General features: G+C 38.0%; 1 protein-coding gene across 3 annotated transcripts in view; it reads right to left on the bottom strand.

Annotated features, from left to right (window-relative positions):
* Positions 1 to 36: 36 nt before the first annotated feature.
* Positions 37 to 20,520, bottom strand: part of SCOC (short coiled-coil protein) — a 63,935-nt gene continuing 43,451 nt past the window's right edge. For 2 of the 3 annotated variants that reach the window (XM_033134549.1, XM_033134550.1), the window contains exons 3-5: positions 3,703 to 3,774; positions 3,256 to 3,339; positions 37 to 1,815 (exon numbers count right to left, since the gene is read on the bottom strand). In XM_033134549.1, the coding sequence (XP_032990440.1) occupies positions 1,673 to 1,815; positions 3,256 to 3,339; positions 3,703 to 3,774 (299 nt within the window). In that variant the 3' untranslated portion in view covers positions 37 to 1,672. Of the gene's footprint in view, positions 1,816 to 3,255; positions 3,340 to 3,702; positions 3,775 to 5,555; positions 5,737 to 20,520 lie in introns of those variants that run through there. The other variant, XM_033134548.1, reaches the window with a different exon arrangement.

Genomic DNA, 20,520 nt, shown 5'->3' with positions numbered 1-20,520 from the left:
ATATACTGATTACTTAGGCAATTAGGCACGACACAGTCTCTGAAACAGCTTTTTATTAAACAGCAAAGCAAAACTGCAACACAATTTTAAATGTTTGTAAATTAGGTCACAAAAAGGATGCAAAATGTTTTGCAGTATGACTATTATATACTCATACAGTTAAAGTCATTCATTGAATCGTACACCAATACAAACATCAGATTATTCCATGATTAAAAGGAGGCCTAATCTAGTAACTGTAAGCTATATAGTGACTCTTTTTCTATTTAACATTTTAACATCACTTTTGACAATTTCCTTAGCAAATGGAATCTACAAACTAAATTTTTAAAAGCTTGAAGAATGACTAAAACTCTGCAAATCAAGTAGGTTAATAGAAAATTCTGGGAGAAGTAAGATAAAATACTGAGAATATTATCAATTAGTATACATGTAAAACTCTCCCATTTTATTCATGATTCTGATACTAATACACAAGGGATTTTGCAAAAATTGATCTTCTGGGTACTATAAATATACTTTAAGACCAAAGTCTTTGTAACTTTTCTCTTCTAGATATGGTTTATGTGAGGTTAAACTTAATCCACTTTCATATGTTTTCCAAAGATCAATTCTGTGCCAGAGATGACACAGATCTGGAGTCAAAACGTCCCCAGTTGGTTACTAGTGTTTACCAAGTACTTCTTACATCCTAATTCTACTTTTCCTCAAAATGTTCTCTGTCAAACATCCACAAAACCAGAGGTCTTTTCAGATACCAAGTTATTTTACGTAAAAGAAAGTTTTCAACAAATTTTTCCAATTTGACGATTCAGTTTCAAGGAAAGAGTCTTTATTTTTATAGCCTCTGTTTTCAATTGATTCAAGAGAAACCAACAATCCTATCTTATTACTAAATACAGTTAGGCACCACGTAACGGCAGGAATACATTCTGAGAAAGGTCATGGGGCATCTGTTCTGCTAACATCACAGAGTGCACTTCCCAAACCTAGTGGTACAGTTTACTGCACACCGAGGCCATACCAGCTACCACCCGTCGTATCTGCAATCTGGCGTTGACTGAGACGTCACTATGTGGGTGCATAACTGTATAGCAAATAAGTCCTAACCGAGAAAGTATCTTCTTTTGGTTAAGTTTGAACAATTAGAGTTCAGGTTACTCTCACAGATGATTAACTACTGAAATTGCTATTACACATGTGAAACCAGTTTTCTCCTTCAGGGGCAGGAAAATGGGAAAGAAGCAAATGGTGAAGAGGCACAAGATGGCAGACAAGAGGACACACAAAACTGGGGATTCAGTACATGATTTTGGTCACTTTTTCACAACATGGTGGTTATTTTCTTGTATCTCCTACTATGCCGATAATAAAAGACAGTGCTAAACTTATAAATCAAAGCAAATTTGATAAAACATTATCAAGTTTCATAAATATATGCATTTCTAATTATAAAGTCTCTACAATACATTTTCACATTTTTATAGGCTAACATAATACACAAACTCATGGACGTCTTCTGTTATGCTCTTAATTTTGCCTAGATCTGACATTATCTTCATAAATATTCAATGAAGCCACAAATAAAAGTACTATAACTTCTGGAATCTATCCAAGTTTTAAACAAAAAAGATCAGCAGCAATTCCATAAAACAGAAGGGATATCAACCCCTTACTTTCTTTTGCTTTTTGTGTCAGTTGTTTGAAAAACACTAGAAGCTGACATGAGGTTTTCTATATATTGTCCAAGAACTTGATTTTCTGATTTTAGCTTCAGATTTTCTTCCTTAACTGCATCTACTCTTGCAGAGAGATCTATATTAAAAATTAAAAAAGCCCATTATCAATACAATGATGGCAATGATTCCACATTATAAAATGCTTAAGATTCATTCTTGAGAGGACAATCCTTAATTTTTTTTTTATTTTTAAATTTAGATTACTTTAGAAATTAAGGTAAACAAAGTAAACTCAGTGCAAATCAATAGCCAAAATTCCTAAAAAGAGATTTCACATTAGACTAAATGGTATTCTTTATAAACAGCATTTATATGGAGTAAGTTTTTAAACGGTTATTTAACACACTATGGACTTTATTTTTGAAATGTAAATTTGGGTTCATGTTTATCAACATAAAACCATAATGTCTTCACCAAAAATGTTTAAGAAAATGTGGTAAGTGAACATAACTGAATCCACATACTGGATATAGAAAGTCGGTTTCCAAGCAATTGGACATTTTGTATTTTTACATTAGCAAGAAATTCAAAAGATGCAATTCTTGATATCAAATAAAACATTACTCATTCATTTAACAACTATGTACTGGGTGCCTTCTAGAGCCAGGCACTATTCTAGAGGCAATAGGAACAAAACAAAAAGGTTCCTGCCCCCACAGAACTTAAATGCTATTGTGCATGTGGCCACATGTGCATTTAGAAGGCTCCAAGTGGGGGTCGGGAGAAAAAGAAAGAAGGGTAGGGGTCATAGGAAGCAAAAGGGTAGTTGCCCTTTTATATAGTCAGGGATATTTTGATAAAGGGAATCTGACCAGAAACCTAGCGGAAGTGAGGGAAAGAGCATACAGATATGCAAATAACTAAGGGAAAAAGATTCAAGCACAGGGAAACAGCAGCTAAGACCCTGTGCAGAAGCCTGCTGAAAGAGCAGTAAGGGGGTCAGCGCATCTGAAGGAGAATGGAGGAGGCACAGGTGTGGCTCTGAAAGGCAAAAGGGAGTCCATTTCCAGAGAGTAACCTGGCTTCTATTAACCGTGAAATGGGAAGCCACTGGAGTGACATGATTTGCTCCTTCTGGTTTGAAAAACAAAAAAAACACCTTAATTTCATTAAAAACCGAAAGATGTTTCAGTGTTAGTATGAATTTTCTGCAAGACATTTAGAAAATGAAAAAAATATCAATTCCCTTTAAATCTCTGAGGCTAATTCATTGTTTTTAGTTTAAGTAGACTTAACACAATGTGGGGGCTTAAAATGGGCTCTCATGTACTAACTAGCATTATATTAGACCTTAAGGAGGAAAGCTTAAGAACACTATTGGACTTTCTTATTGAAGCACATCTCTTCTTTAAAATCACCAGCCATAGCTACAGGCAGGAGGGGGAAAAAAATTATTGAAATGGATTTGAAATTTATACTTTTTTAAATTGTGCACACTAACAAAATTTAGCAACACAAAGGATTACAATTTCAATTAATTGATGTTATTCAAGTAAACTACAAAATGCAAGCTAACCTTCAAGTGTGTGTTGGAGCTCCAACACTTGATTAATAAGTCGTGTTTTTTCCTCCAGTTCCACCTGATTTTCAGCATCAACTGCTGTAATAAAAAGGTTCAAATTTATTTATTAACATTAGGTACCATTAGTGTAGTGTAGCACTTAAAGATCTGCAAAATGTTTTATATTCATTATCTTACTTGACTTATAAAAGAGCCCTGTGAAGTAAAAAGTTTTATCCCCACATTGCAGATAAGGGCACCAAGATGAAGATAAAGTGTTTTGCCAACATCTCACAGTTAAGGAACAGAAGCTGCCTTAAATCCTTTTCAGAACTAGAAGGGACATAAATAAGTAATTAGCCAAATCCCAGCCTCTAAATAGGCTGTTCTTTCCATTACTTAATAAAGCAAAAGCATCCACAAAACAAGGAACATACAAAAAAAGGAAAATAAAGGACATACCATCCATATCAGCATTCATCATCTTGGATAGCAAACTTTGGGATCTTGGATACAAAATCCTTGATGACTGATCTGCATAAGAAAAAGGTAGAAACACAGACACACACACAAATAAAACATAAGCTTGTTTTTTCAAAAGAAAGTGATGTGATCCAGTAGTGCCCTTTCATACACATTACTGTTTCTAGCGTTTCCAGGCGGAATTCCCACCTGTTCTCAGGAAATTTTTTCGCTTTTCTGTTCCTGAATCCCGAGAAAAGTTGGTTGGGAAATCAGGAAAATCGGCTCCTTGAACCCAGATGGTTGGTAGTATCGGCCATCACTTTGTGGAAACGATTCATCGTAGAGAACAGAAAACAGTTTGTATCTCGGGATTCGGGAAAGGGAAAGAGATGAAAATTCCTGAGAACGGGCGGGAATTCCTGCCTGAAAACCCTATTTCTAAAGATAAAATAAACAACGGGTAAGTAAGCAAAGGATATGTACAAATAGTTTACAAAGAGAAGTTTTAAGTGAACAAGAGAAAATGTTGAATTTCTTGGTAATCAAAGAAATACATAATGAAATACCACTGCATGTTTATTAAATTATTTTTTAGAAGATCAATGCTAGCAAAGTTATGGAAAACTAAAATAATCTCATTGTATATTAATATACTAAATGCTTTACATATTAGTTTATCAAATCAACAGAAGGACATTGCAATTTACAGATGTGAACACTATTAGCTGAGAAAGGCCATGTATCTTGCCTTACATTTCACAGCCAATGTCCGTACCAAGGTCTAACTTAGGTCTACCTATCAAATCCTGTACCTTAGGTCTAACTATAAAGTCCTTTTTTCATTATGCAACGGAAGAAACTTTAATATGGCCCTCACCTAAGTTTGCCAAACATCTTACAACTCGATGTCAAATTCCTTTGATATTTCTTCTAACTAAACAACTGAAGATAAATTTCATTCTCTTCAAGCTGCATCAACTGTTCGCGTCCGTTCAAGTGTTGACTTCTGGTTACATAAATGCACAAATTAAGTCACTGGTTAGCCAAACGAGGATCTGAACGGGAGTTAACTAGCTAGCTATACTGAGCCTCATCGACGAGTACCCGCACAGAATATACTGGCGGAGCTGTGGATCCCCAGGCAGACACGGTGTTGGGTACATAACATAGTATGTCTTTTAATATTATTACGTCATAGTACTGGAATCGGTACACTGTACAACACAGGTCCTGCCTTTCAGGAATGGATCCTCTTTCTCCTTTCCAATCCTAACCCCACAACTTGTTCAGTAGGACCCTTGAGAGAAGCCCCTGAAGAAACTAACCCGGGAGCTGCTCTAAGCGCCTGGAAAGATGTCGCCAGCCCTGACCTTACCGCTCCCTCGCCACCCTCCCCGCCTCGGCGTCCTTTCCCCCCACCTCCCCGGCTCTCGGCAGAGCAGCCACGGCCAGGTGTAGGCGTGCCAGGCCCCATCGCACCCAAACGCCTCTCCCGCAGGCCCATCTCAGGGCGGGCGGGGGACGGAGGGGGTCTGGACAACAACCTACGACTCAGGAGCGGCGGGGAGAAGGCAGCAGGATGTCGGCGTCAGGAACGGCGGGCCGCCCCGCCCCAAAGGAATCTCTGGGCCCAAAACGAGAGAAGATGAGAAAAAGAGGTTGCGCAGGGGCCCTGCAGGGAGCCAGGCCTCAGGCGCCCACCAAACGCCCACGCCCGAGGATGCTGTCCCCGGGGCCCCGGGGCGCCGAGCCGCGCGTCCAGCCCGCCCCGCCCTCGGGGGAGGCTCCCGGCGGTACCGAGGCAGCAATTCTAGTCGCCCGGGAACTCCGCTGCCCACGACTGCCCTCACCTGCAGTTGGAGACGCCGGGAGGAGGAAGGATGAGGAAGAAGCCTCACGCCCAAACACTTGGCCCAACTGACATCGGCAGCTCCTCCCTCTCCGCTCACAGAGCGTGCGCCCACACGGGAGTCCCGCCTCGTCCTGCCCCATCGCCCGCCAATCCCCACTCAAGAAGGCACGCCTGCGCATTAGCTGCCCAACGCCCCAATCATCCTTTCTCAAAGCTCCGGGATCCACCTTTTGCCACAAAAGGACATTGGCATCCAATCAGGATTGAGGTAGTTGTGGGCGGGTCCGGAAAGAGTAACAGCCAATGACAGCACAAAAGCGAAGTTAAGAGTGAGAAAGTCAGTCAAAGTTAAGCATCTCTTCAGTCTCGCTCGGTAGGAGCCTGAAAGTTGAGGTCAGAAATCCAGTATGGAAATTTCTGACCGCTGTCAGAAAGAAGGTTGGTAAAAACAAACACTGGGCGAGAGAGAAATCATTGACATTTAAGGAAAGGGCGTTTGTGGCTATAACAGATAAAGAAAACCAATGCAATACCGTGGTTCCTCAATTGTAAAAGCAGACTTGCATATATATATATTTACTTGCAAATAAAAATATTTTAAATTCCCCAAGTCGGAAAGCTCATAAGTGTATCTCTAGTGGATTAGTCAATCGTTCCTCTCTGCATCCTCCCCAAACTATTATAAAATATATAATGCACCTGGCCACTTCATAATATTTTAGAGTTGAGAAAATGCCTTGATACCTTAGTACGTTGGTTTATAGCGCTTTCTCTCACCTTATTCCATGTTGATCTTCACAGCAACACACAGAAACTGAAGTTTAAGAGTAAACAAAGATCATAACACGCAATGTGAAATGCTATTATGTGCCAGCCTTTACGATGTGATGTAATTTTGGCTTGATACCGTTCGTAGATATCCAGCACTTGACATAAAGCAGATCCTGCTTGTTTTTAATATATGTTGAGTACATGGTAGTAAATACCTCACTGTTTTGGCTTTGGCACATTTTTCTGAGTTGTAGAGGTGAGTCTTATGTCAACCTGTTTCTTGACTTTTTACTTCTGGCACAGTTTGCTGACATGTGGACTTAATCCTTTTAAGGACTATATAAAATATGTTAAAAAGTGTACATTTCGGTCGTGTTAAGTATGTTTATTGTTCTTCAACCAATCGCCAGCATTCTTTTCATCTTGCAAAACATAAACTCTATACCCAGTAAACAACAATTCCTCATTTAGCTGTCCCCCCAGCACCTGGCAACTGCCATTCTTTTGTTTCTATGAATATGACTGTTTTAGGTTCCTCATGTAAGTGGAATCAAACAGTGTTTGTCTCTTTGTGACTCACTTATTTCACTGAGCATAACATCTTCAAGGTTCATCCATGTTATAGCATGTATCAAAATTTCTTTCCTTTTTAAACCTGAACAATATTTCATTATATTTTGTTTATCCATTTATCCATCGGTGCACACTTGGGTTCCTTCCACCTTTTAACTGCTATAAATACTGCTATGAACATGGTGTGTGCAAATATCTCTTTGAGAGCCTGCCTTCAATTCTTTGGGGTATATATCCAGAAGTGAAATTATTGGATCATATGGTAATTGTTTTAAAAGCAATTTTTTAAAAGGTGGTATTGACATAAGAATAGACAAAAAGAAAATTAGTGGAGTCCCTGTACCTGGAAGTTGTATAGAATAAAGGTGTCTGATAAGAAACAGGTGTTGGTGAGGTTATGGGAAAGACCTTTACTGTTGGGAGTGTAAATGGTACAATATCTTTGTTAATTGGCAATGAAAAAGAAACATTATGGTGGTTCTAGTTAAACTGGCTATTTGTATAAAAAATGTGAAATTAGATCCAGCCACACTACAAATAAAAGTAAATTCCAAGTGAAGTAAATGTAAAATGTGAAAACAACACTCTAAACTTTTAGAAAACAATTATCTTTATGACATCACCATACAGAAGAGTTTTTTAAACCAGACTAAACAGCGCTGTTCGTTAAGGAAAATATTTTAAATTTTGATTGTTTTATAATCAGCAGAGCTAAAAATTTTGAAAACAGAAAAGAAGACATTTTAATCGAGTTAAAGACAAGCCACAGTCTGGGAGAATATAGTAAAGCTCTGAAAATATAAAGAATTCTGACAATTTGAGATTAAAAAATATTCAAATAATACAAATAGGCAACTGACAGGAGAGGAAAACTGAATGCCAGAAAGATTTTTACTAATGTTTACCTTGCCTAGTAATCAGGGAAATTCATACTAAAACAAGATAAAAAGGTCAGTTGATTCAGAAGATACAAAATCCTAATTAAAAAAAAAACACAAACTGATAGAACTGCAAAAGAAACTATCCCACAGCTGTAGTTGGAGAGTTCATCAACCCCTTCTCTGTAATTTGTAAAACAAGTATACATAAAATCAGTAAGGATACAGAACCCAGGTCCCAAACTTGGCTTCGCCTTAGAATCACCTGGGAATCTCTTAATTCCAAAGAACAGGCTACACCCCAGGCTTATTAAATCACAACCCCTCGGGTTGGGCTACAGGTGTTAACATTTTTGGAAGATATGAAGGTCATTTCAACAGAGTGCAGGCAAATTTGGGAACTATTGATAAAAAAGACCTGAACAATCTCATCAACTAATTTGTCCTAATTGACATTTATAAAACATTTCACCCAATAACTAGAGAACACACCTTTTCAGATGCACAAGAAATATTCAACAAAATGGACCAAAATGTATCATAAAACAATCCTCAACAAATTTAAAATGATTAAAGTCATATAAAATATTTGCTCACAAAGGTATTAAACTAGAAACCAATAACAGATATGTGTGAAAAAATTGGAAACTAAACTATGCACTTCTAAAGAAACTATGGGTCACAGGGGAAGTCATAAGAGAAATTAGAAAATACTTTTAAATTAAAATGTAAACATGTCAAAGTTTGTGAGATGCAACTAAAGCAGTGCTTAGAGAATTTTTTTTTTACCATAAAATGTTTATATGAGAAAACAAGGAAAGTTTCAAATCAAGACTCTAAGTGTTCACTTTAAAAATTGAGAAAAAGAAGAGTAAATTAAACTCAAAGCAAGGCGAGGGAAGAAAATGATATAGAGCAAAACCCAACCATATTGAAAAACTATAAAATAGAAAACAATGAAACCAAAAAGTGATTCTTTTAAAGGAACAGTAAAAGTAAAAGCTCTAGGCAGTCTTATCTAGAAAACAAGGGGAGGAGACACATAAATTACAGATAGCAAGAATGATCTATCACTATAGAACTTATAAACATTACAAAGCTAATAAGGGAATATTATGAACAATCTTATGCCAATAAATTTGATAATTTAGATGAAATGGACAAATCTCTTGAAAGGAAAAAATACTAAAGCTCACTCAAGAATAACATGATATGAATAGCTCTGTATCTATATTTTTAATGTCATTAAGTTAACCTTCCCACAAAGAATACTCCAGATACCAGTGAATTTACTGGTAAATTCTTCCAAATATTTTGAGAAATTATACCAATTCAATACAAACTCTTCCAGAAAGTAAAATAGGAAAGAACACTCTCCAACTCATTTTATGAGAACAGCATTACCTTTATGCAAAAATCAGACAAAGCTTTAGAAGATGTAAAATTGAACATAGACCCAGAAGTCCTTAACAAATTATTAGGATACAATACAATATAAAAATTGCCTCTCAACAGAGAGCCTCGACAATTGTGGTTCTGGTCCCATGAGTTTCACTTCTCTTAGTAATTATGGTCTAAAGCTGATTCTAAAATTCATGTGGAAAAACAAATGACCTAGAATAACCAAAACAATTTTGTAAAAGAAGCACAAAGTTAGAGGACTTATACTACATTATTTCAAGTTTTATTATAAAACTAAAGCAATAAAATAAATGGAGCATCAGTAAAAAGATAGACACACAGATAAATGAAACAGAATAGAATCTAGGAATAAACCCACACATAATACCTATGATCAATTGACTTTCACAGTGGTACCAAGGTAATTCTATGAGAAAGGGGCTGGAACAACTGGAAATCAGTAAGGGGAACATGAAATTCAACACCTACCTTATAGCATACACAAAAGTATTAATTCAAAATGGATCATAGACTGAAACATAAAAGCTAAAACTATAAATCTTCTAGAAGACAGAGAAGGAAATCATTGTCCTCTTGGAGACTGCAAAATTTTTTGAGAAAGGTCACAAACAAGCAATACTGTAAAAGAAAAAATGATTACTTAAACTTTATAAAAATTAAAAATTTCTGCTCTTTGAAAGAAACCATTGAGAAAATGAAAATATAATTTATAGACTGGGGGAAAATAGTCACAATACATCATCTGATAAAGGACTTGAATTAAGGATATCTCAGAACTCTTTCAGTCAATAACAGAAAAACATCCCAGTAAAATAATGGAATATTAGTCGGCAATAAAAGGGAACAAACTGCTGATGTGGGTGAATCTGAATTATGCTGAATGAAACTAGCCAGACAGAAAATGTATAGACTTTATGATTTTATTAGTTTAAAGTTCTAGAGCAAACAAAACTTATCTATTTTGGAAGATAGGAAGTTAGGTAATGGAAGTTAGGTCAGTGATTGCCTGGGGTTGGAGACAAGTGGAGGGGTTGACTGTACAGGTATGAGGGAACTTTCTAGTGTTCTATAATAGCTTAATTGGAGTGGTAGTTACACAGTGTATACAATTGTCAAAAGTCATCTCCTGTAACTTACAATGTGTGTATTGCATTATATATTACTTTTCTTCAATAAAACCGATTATTTTAATGAGAAGATTATCCAGGATTTCTTTAGGGTTTGAAATATGCTAGGTATGTTACATGTGTTATTTTACTCAGTCATGAAACAACCCAATCATCTAGGTATTAATCCCATTTTACAGATGAGGAAATCAAGGTTCAAAGAGTGCCTTGTCCAATAGTGATAGGCTGAATTGAAACCTATCTTTTTATTTGTAAAATGAGTATCATAATGCCTACTGTACTGAATTGTTATTAGGATTGTTAGAATTAAGTAAAAATAAAGGGCTGCAAAGACTTTCCAAATTGAAATGACTTTGGAACCACAGCTGAAAGAAGATGGGTTGGAACTGGAAGCCTCAACCTAACCAATTCAAGTTCCTACTAAGACAAAAATATCAGCATTCTCCGTATGACTTAAATAAGACCCAGGGGCTCATAGTGTAATAGTCAAAATGTCTGGGATCCAATCCACAATTATTCAGTTTATGAAGAACCATAAAAAATCTCAATTCACATGAGAATAACAATCAACAGACACCAACACTAAGATGGCACAAATGTTGAAATTATCAGCAAAAGATTTTTAAGCAGCTATTTAAAAATACTTGAAAAAGCAATCACAAAAAAATCCTGAAATCGAAGTTATAATTGAAAGTATAAGCAATAATAGAATCTATAAATAAAACCAAATGGAAATTTTATGTCTGCAAAATAAAATAATTGAAATTAAAAACTGTCTTCAAAGACTCAATGGCAGGTTGCCGATTAAAGAGGAAAGAGCAAACGTGAAGATACCTCAGTAGAAATCATCCAGTCTGATCAACAGCAGAAGAAATGGTTGAGGAAAAAAAACAACAACCCCAAAAGCTCAGGACTGAGAGATAACAAAAAGATGTAGCATTTGTGTCATCAGACTCCCCAAAGGAAAGATTGCATGGTACTGCTATATATTTGAAGAAATAATGGCTTTCCAAGTTTGGGAAAAGATAACATAAGGGGAGGGGATGATTAGGAAAATAATGTCTAAAAGGCTCTGGGAGTGAGGTATCATGGGAAAGACTTTTTGAGAAGCTGATGGAAACACTGAGCACCGACATTACTACTATCACAAAGGGAACCTGCCAGACTGTGTTTATTTTCTGATGGAAGAATGCACCACCACCTTTGAAATGTCTTGCCAAAAAAAAAAAAAAAAGGCAAGAAAGAAAATTGCAACATGATCTGATCAAGCCCTAAAAGTAGCAGTGTAACACAAAATACAGAGGACAGAGATATATGTTAAATCTACCTCCTGGATTAAAGTAGCAGAATCTGGCTATGGAACAAAACAACAAACAAACAAACAAAGTCAAACACACACACGCACAAAGTCCCTTTAACAAAAAGAAAATAATTTGCACTAGGGGAAAAAAGAATGGAAAGAAAAACAGATAAAAATCCTATGGCTTATTTTGGATGATAAAACCATCTAAAAGATGGAAGAAAATGATTGCCATAAAGTAGAATATGGTTATTTCATAATATTCTGGGATTTTTAAAAATCCCAGAACCAAACATGTATCTTGCTAGATAATTTAAACTTTGAAGGAAGTCTAAGACAAACTGTCCAAAAAAAGATAACATAGAAAATGACAATCATGTTAGAGAGCAATATAACATTCACAAAATGTTGCAAAATGGATAAAACAGTTGCTGATAATTAAGATGTGCCCTTGAATAGAAAAAATAATCATTGAAATAACAAAAATGTGACCAAAAAATATAAGTACACCCAAGTGAATTTAAAAAGGGAGCTGAAATTTTGGCCAACCAGTCATGAAGTGAACATTCTTTAAACTATCTATTTACTTTATACAGCATTCCATATTTGCATTATATTTTTCAGTTAAAAAATGGTTTAAAAGTAGCCACAAGTTTTCCTCTGAATACGGAAAATATGCAAGTACAAATAGAAACTACTGAAATTGAATAGAAATATTTGATTATAAAATGAACATTCATGTGATCTGGGATATGCACATATTAATATCATAAACCATCTTAATAATGGCATAAAGTTAAAATATTCTTCATAGAGAATGGGAAACTCCAAATTGAAAACTATTGTTACAAGGCTATGAAGTATGTGAGGAAGAAATGATAAATAATAAAATAGAGAACTTCTAAGATCATTTTGATGTTCCAGTCTGACATACTCTCATCATGCACATGAAAACTTCTCATTTGTCTTAAGTAATTAAAGGGTTCTAAACATACGGTAGATATTTTAATGTGAAATATGCTAAATGGAGGCATTTTGATAAATTTCAAGTGTAACCAGGTGTGTTCTCTGATACTTTAAGCTCATTGATTTGCAAAATGTGTTTCATCTCATTCCTAAATAAGAACTCTCATTTTCCTTTTTACTTATTTTTTTCCCTTGAAAGGTTACTGAATTCGTTGGAGAATGAGTGTTGTCCCAAATTTGGTGAGTAAAGAATATTTTCTACTTGCTGAAACTTGGTTTCAAAACTAGACTTAATAGTATACCATACTATTTGGTAAATGAAATTGTTCATGTATACTTTTCTCAAGAGTATAATTTCCTGATAATAACCGATAGTTAGCTAATTTGATCAGAGTTATTTTCTTTCATTTTTTCAATAGAGAAAAAGAAATTACTGGTATATTTTTAGAGTTTCTCAAATGAGATTTAGAAGGACATTGGGGTCTCCATGGAATCAAGCTTTGAACTTTATGAAAAAAAAGAAAATAATTAGGAATGATTATGCAGTCTTGATGCTTATTTTTCCTGTAGACAAAGTCTTATCAGTGTTTCCCTAAGATTGGTTCTTATGCCCCTGGTTGTATAAGATGAGCTTTTTAAAATAGTTACCTATTGTATTGTAATTGAAAAATATGAATAATACAACCAAGCCTCACTTTGCAGATGTGGTTGCCTAGAACAAAGCCAAGTTCAAAAATGATGTTAATTAAATGATTAATTTACTATGCCAAAACTGTAATGCTGGTATGCAAATGACTGTTTTGGAAAACCCTGATCTATCAAAAGTGCAACAGGCATTGGTTTGAAGAAGAGCAAACCTGCGTTCCAGTTCTGGCTCAACCAATATTTGCTCATTCAATTCTTCATATATTTATTAGTTAGAAAGTTTATTTTAGTGTTTATTATGAGCTGTAGATACTACAGAATTTCCAAATGTTTGAAATTGACCATAAGCCTGTGGAGGAGGTAACTTTACTATAGACACGTTTCCTCAAATGAGGCATTAGAATAGAGTTAATTCTGCTTTTCTAATACTGAATAAAATAACATTGAGGGATTAATCAAATAACACTACCAGTGAGTGATAGTGGATTGTTCCCCATATTTAGAAGTGAACCTTTGATGCTTTGGTTGTGTCTGACCGTTGTATCCTTAGCAACGTACCTGCCATAGGTTCTGAAAGCTTTCCTGGTATCTTAGAACCACTCTATTCTAGCTTTTTATGATTTGAGGTTTCTGTGATTCTCTGTACATGAACCTACCATTATCAATCATTTCAGCGGGGTACATGTTCCACTAAATTATTATAAAATAATCTGCTTTAAAATCAAGATTAATCATTGGGCTCTGGAAGCATAAAGGGGATTCTGTTTTAATAAGACAAAGTGATTCTTTGAAGGGCATAGGAGTCAGAGCTACAGTGATAACTAGTGTTTTATAAAAGAATACACATGAGTTGCTAGCAAGGCTCTAAAATGCTAGGCTGCTAATAGATTTTCTTACTTTCAATACACAAGCATAATCCTCCTAGTTTTCTGTTTCTCAGGTAACCGTTTACACTAAAAATAATCAACTTGAGGGAGTTCTGTCAGGCTGTGCCAGGATCTGAGATTTCGCATGACATACAAGCTAATAAGTTAGCCTGCTGCCATTTCATGGATGCCGGAAGAGGAAGAGATTCCTGGTCATTCTAAGGACTCTGTTACTCACTGCTTACCAGCAACATTACTTTATGTGGCTTTGCTTCTGTTCCCCAAGTCCCATGGTAGAGAGCCAGCGCCCCAGATAGGTGCCTGCACACGCAGTGGGTTATGGAACAGGAGAGGGACGCTGAGCTCAGGGAAACTTTTACAGCAAGTGGAAGCAAGTTCTATGTTCAGCCAGGGGGAGGCAATCCCTCATGCTTTGGGGTGGCTCTCTGCAAACACACCCTGAGAAATGGCCCAGGTAAAGGTCAGAGAGGGCCTTGTGCTCTTGGCATGGCAGCAAAAGCATCCAGCGACACTCAGGGCCCAGGGCGGATGGCCTCGCCTCAAAACCTCTAACTCCAATACTCTTTAGTTATGTGACAAAGTCCTAGTTTTCTTCCTCTTTCCTTATACAATCATCTCAAGGGAAATACTGCAAAATGTCTCATAAAGTGTTGGGATGCCTATAAATAAAAAAGGAAGAGGACTGACTACAGTAGTTGGTAATAGAAGAAGCATCGGAAGTCAATAGCACGATAATAATAGTATTTTTAAAATAAATCAAGTCATATTTTGTAGCTCTCCCCTACCCTTTCTTTTTCACTATTTCACCAAACTTTGCAAAGATCAGAAAGAAGCACACACCTGTTTGTGGCTTGTTGGAAAACAAATGGTTACAATTAATCCTTGCCAAGATAGTTAGACACCCTCATCCCAGCAAAAGCAGATAAAGGCTTCCCCAGCTTGAAGCAGAGACTTGGCTGGGCTCCCTTTCTTCTCTAGTGACACCAGAAAATAAGAGAAAGCCTTGCTCCTAAGGGGTTGGGGCTCTGCCTGTGTCCTGCTCACAAACGGCCTGCGTGTCTGGTCTAAAGGCTGACAACACCCATTGAAATCAGTTCAAGCCCCCTTAAAGCTGCAGAAGAAATAGCTCCTCGAGTTACGGTAGAAGCCTAGAACTCTTGCTGCTCGTCCTTGATGGTGGAATTGTGAGTTCTGGAGTTTGAAGCAGGTTTTCTTTCTCTGCTACGTGAAGCAAATTATAAGAAAATATCATGCAGCCTTCATTTGGGGAGAAAATTGGTAACGGCCTTCAGAGGTATTGTGCAGTCCACCCTTCTCATCCACACAAGTTTCTTCAGAGGAGCGCTCTGTGGCTCTTCACGTTTCAGGACATTAATTGCACTGAGAACATTGTTTCTCCCATCCAAGGCTTTTACGTTCAAATAAATTTTAACATTTTTTTCTAGCAAGCATCATTTGGCCACAACCCAGCTCGGCATTTTAACATTTTTGTGCAAGCACCTCTATGCTTCAGTTTGGGATTTGATGTAAAAGGTATACAGTCTACTCTTAACGTCACCTCAGAAAATTGTCATCAACTCAAAAAGCACTGGCCCTTGCTGGGTTGCAAGTGACTATCTACAAATACGGGACTGATGCTGCTTGTCCTAAATGTGTGTTGGGAAGGTGACAGAAGAAAATCTGAGGGAAAGTTGCCTGGCATGGTGGTCTGTAAGCACTGATCGTATCTGAATGGAGACCTCCTGTCCCTGAAGGCACCGACTGATCTTCCATAATGTAGCCTCCTTGCCAAGCACATGTGTGTCCATAAATATTGGTTGAATGAAGGAAATGTTCTGCTCGGGGGCCTGACTTTTTCTGTCTCATAAAAAGCAGACATGTCTGTGCTACCGTCACTTCAGAGCTCACATTACTTTCTATCAAATTATCTTATGGCCCCTCATCACATCTCTGTGAGAAGTAATTTTCCTTACGGTTTCAGTCGTGGCTCTTCACACTTACAGAGCATTAGACACACATAGCACATCACCTAGAGTGACGACTGATGTCACCCCATCATAACATATGTCTCCGACAACTGTCAGAAGATATTCAGAATCAATTAACAGACACCCTGAATGCCATTTAAGGGCCATAGTTAGGGAACTGCTGGTGACCATAATATTTATGTTTTCTCTCTGAGATGGTACACTGGTGACCTCTAGTGGGGAAATTGATTCAAAATAAGTTTTCTAATATGTGGAAGTAAGCTATTAATCCTGACACCAGTGCTGGTTTCGAGAGGCATGCGAAAATTCCGGTGCTAGGATTAGGGACATCTATCAAAACATCACTACTGCCCTTTGCAGTTTCAGTGATGCATGCAAAAAATTGTCTTGGAAAAATGAAATGTAGAAAGTAGCAAATTTAGTTATAAAACACACAGGCTCCGAGGGTGGAGAGCAAGGGACATGGGACATAAATTGTAGAGGCCACACTTCAGCACAGTCACGTCTTATTTGCTTTACTTTTGTTTTTATTTCAAAACAATCTCAACTACCCCCAATCGGCCAGTCTGCCAAGCAGGATTGTTTTTTCCCTGAGCAATTGGAGAGTAAGTTGTCAAAGCAATGCCTCATCACCCCGGGGACCTCAGTGCCTATTTCCTGCAAACAAGGACTTTCTCCCTCACAATCGCATGGAACCAACAAAACCAGGACAGTGACAGCCATACATGACTCCCGCCTAGTCTTCCAAGTGCACGGACGTTTCACCGGTCGCCTTGACAATGTCCATGACAGCAAAAGCATCCGGTTTGGAGCCACACACTGCATTTACCCATCATGTCGCTTTAGCCTCCTTCGATCCTGAACAATTCCTCAATCCTTACTTGACGTTTACGACCTTGATACTTTAAAGATTATAGGATAGCTATTTTGTACGATGTTTCTTAATATTAGGAAGTTGACAAGACTGTCACAGAAGTGATGCTGTGTTCTTCTCATTGCATCCTGCCAGTGGTATGTAGTTTCTACTTATCCCTTCCAAGTGAGGTTAACTTTGGTGCCTTGATTATGGGGGTGTCTTACTCCATTTTCTCTTAATTAGCAGGTCTTTGGGTGGGGAGATGTTTTGAGATTGTAAATATTCTATTTCACATTAAACTTTGTTTATTTCAGAATAGACTCATGGTTTCCTAATTTATTGAGTGGGTTATAATCTTCTTTATATCCTTAGAGAAGGAGAAGAGGAAGAGTCACATAGGATCACAAAATCTTTTCTATGTAGTATTTTAATCAAGTGTGTAGAGATTCTATTTCTACTGCCTTGTGTCATTAAAATTCTCACTTACACTGACTTCACTTGTAAATTACTCTCCACAAGTGAGATAGGGAAGGATGGCCAACAAGGAAACATATTCCTTGACTCGTTCAAATATGTAACACATATTTCATGAAAGCCTGCTGTGTACCAGGCGCTTGGTTCAGGCTGTAAGGCCGGCCTGTCTGCTTGGCGCTGGAAGCGGGGCTCCGCTGGCAGTGGAGGCCCGCCGGATGCTCGCGGAAGGCCGGTGCAGACGGCATGTGCTCCTGTGACCACCTAGCGGGCCTTGCCAAGGTTGGACCTCTCATTTCTCTCAGAAGACGGGGCTGTTACTACACCGGACGTTGGTGTTTTCCCAGAGCTCTCAAACTCAGGGCTCACATTAGGAATAGGACGGGAACGTCTACGTATCAGCGATGACAGCTTGACAAGATGGGGTACAGAACAGAGCTGTTCTTGGCATTTCTGTACTGTTTCTCATCACGCTTCCTCCTCGTTTAAAGTAAGACACCAGCCCGTTGGGTCTCATGTTCAACATTCTCGAGAGGTAGAGTCGTAGGAGCAGCTTTAATTCACTGTGCGGGACGCCATTGCGTTCTCTCCCTTTTCCCCCATTTCCTCCACAAATCGTTTGGACCATTCTGTTTTGTCTTTCCCATGTCTTTCCTCCTCTCTCTCTCTTTTTTTTTTTTTTTTAAGATTTTATTGGGGAAGGGGAACAGGACTTTATTGGGGAACAGTGTGTACTTCCAGGCCTGTTTTTCCAAGTCAAGATGTTGTCCTTTCAGTCTTAGTTGTGGAGGGTGCAGCTCAGCTCCAGATCCAGTTGCTGTTGCTAGTTACAGGGGGCGCTGCCCACCATCCCTTGCGAGACTCGGAATTGAACTGGCAACCTTGTGGTTGAGAGCCCACTGGCCCATGTGGGAATCGAACCGGCAGCCTTCGGAGTTAGGAGTACAGAGCTCTAACCGCCTGAGCCACTGGGCCGGCCCTTTCCTCCTCTCTTGATGGCCTTCTGTGGCTTCTTTCTCCCTGCTGTGCCTCCCTCCTCCCTCCCCTCCACCCCCCCACCTCCTCTCTCACATGGGTGTTGCCCCCGGCCCCCCTTTTCTTCTCTCTTGATCTCATGGCCGGACCTTTGCACTTTTTGCTTCTCTGCTCCAGCCACCGCCTACTCTGCCTATTGTATTGTCGTCTTATGAGTTTAGAGAGAAAGTATTAATGTCACTCACCTGAGTTGAATATTTTTTTGGAAAAGTTTTAGTCTCATTATTTTAAGTACATGGAAAGGAAGTCTTTGGCTCAGATAAGTTCAGGTTGAAGCACTTATAACTTGAATATTACTGGATAGTTAAAAATCATTGCTGACAAGTCTTATGAACTGTTCATATACAAATATTGCTGCTAAGGCTAGTATTTCCTTTGTTTATTATTCACTTATGGAGTGTGCTTTTTCCTTAGGTAGCATTGAGATGGAATATTTACATAGTCTTAAAATATCTCTCCCCCCAAATGCTTGCTATTTATTAAGAGAAAATGGAGTAAGACACCCCCATAATCAAGGCACCAAAAGTTAATCTCTCTCAGAAGGGGTAAGTAGAAACTACATACCACACTGGCAGGGTGCAGTGAGAACACAGCATCATTTCTGCGATCGTCTTGTCAACTTATTAATATTAAGAAACATTTTACAAAATAACTACCCTATAATCTTTAGAGTATCAAGGTCATAAGCGTCAATTAAGGAATTATTCTGGATCAAAAGAGGCTAAAGCGACATGATGGGTAAATGCAGTGTGTGGCTTCAAACCGGATGCTTTTGCTGTCATGGACATTGTCAAGGCAACCGGTGAAACGTCCGTGCACTTGGAAGACTAGGCGGGAGTCATGTATGGCTGTCACTGTCCTGGTTTTGTTGGTTCCATGCGATTGTGAGGGAGAAAGTCCTTGTTTGCAGGAAATAGGCACTGAGGTCCCCGGGTGATGAGGTATTGGTTTGACAACTTACTCTCCAATTGCTCAGGGAAAAAACAATCCTGCTTGGCAGACTGGCCGATTGGGGGTAGTTGAGATTGTTTTGAAATAAAAACAAAAGTAAAGCAAATAAGACGTGACTGTGCTGAAGTGTGGCCTCTACAATTTATGTCCCATGTCCCTCGCTGCCCACCCTCTGAGCCTGTGTGTTTTATAACTAAATTTGCCACTTTCTACGTTTCATTTTTCCAAGACAATTTTTTGCATGCATCACTGAAACTGCAAAGGGCAGTAGTGATGTTTTGATAGATGTCCCTAATGCTAGCACCGGAATTTTCACATGCCTCTCGAAACCAGCACTGGTGTCAGGATTAATAGCTTACTTCTACATCTTAGAAAAACTTTAATGTTAATCTTATTTTTTAAGAAAACAATTATAGTACTAATATAACATGAAAATGTAATAATCTGTTATCCCTTCACACTAAAAGTAATTTATTAATTAACTAAGGCATTTCCAAGTTCTCTTCCCATCCTAGTCCATATACATAAATAACTTTCACATGGTTGTAATCACATCAGAGATACAACTTTATATTCTACCTTTCTTGTCTGAACATATTCCAATACTGTCAGGGAGCCTCTGGGGCTTTCCTTGCCCTCTGATTCTATGATTACATTTTTGAAACACTGACCTCATAACATAACTAGGGGACCATATTTCATTATTCAATACCTGCAATGCAGGCACCTTATTGCTTGTACCTTGTCAGTGTAATGCAGTTCTGCTATCTATCTAGTAATTTCTACCCTGATGCATTGTCATTTGACAAAGGCTTTGACGTCCCTGAGACCTGGGCTGGAAACCCAGCTCTGCTTTGTACAAGTAACTAACTCTTTCTGAGCCCCCATTTTCAATCTGAAAAACAGGGATAATATTTATCACATGATACTTGTGAGGATCAAATGAGATAATGTATGTGAAGCTCTCCGCATGGTGCCTGCTATGTAATAAGTTCTCAATCAATGTTTGTTGTTTTCATTGTTCATCTAAGAGACGCATGGCTAGTTAGTAAAATGTGGGCTTACCCCAAATATTTAATTTTGTGATTCTCTT

The sequence above is a fragment of the Rhinolophus ferrumequinum genome, chromosome 18, assembly GCF_004115265.2.
Source record: "Rhinolophus ferrumequinum isolate MPI-CBG mRhiFer1 chromosome 18, mRhiFer1_v1.p, whole genome shotgun sequence".
Lineage (NCBI taxonomy): Eukaryota > Metazoa > Chordata > Mammalia > Chiroptera > Rhinolophidae > Rhinolophus > Rhinolophus ferrumequinum.
Note: the sequence above shows the minus strand (reverse complement) of the source record. Positions and strands in the feature narration are given on the sequence as shown.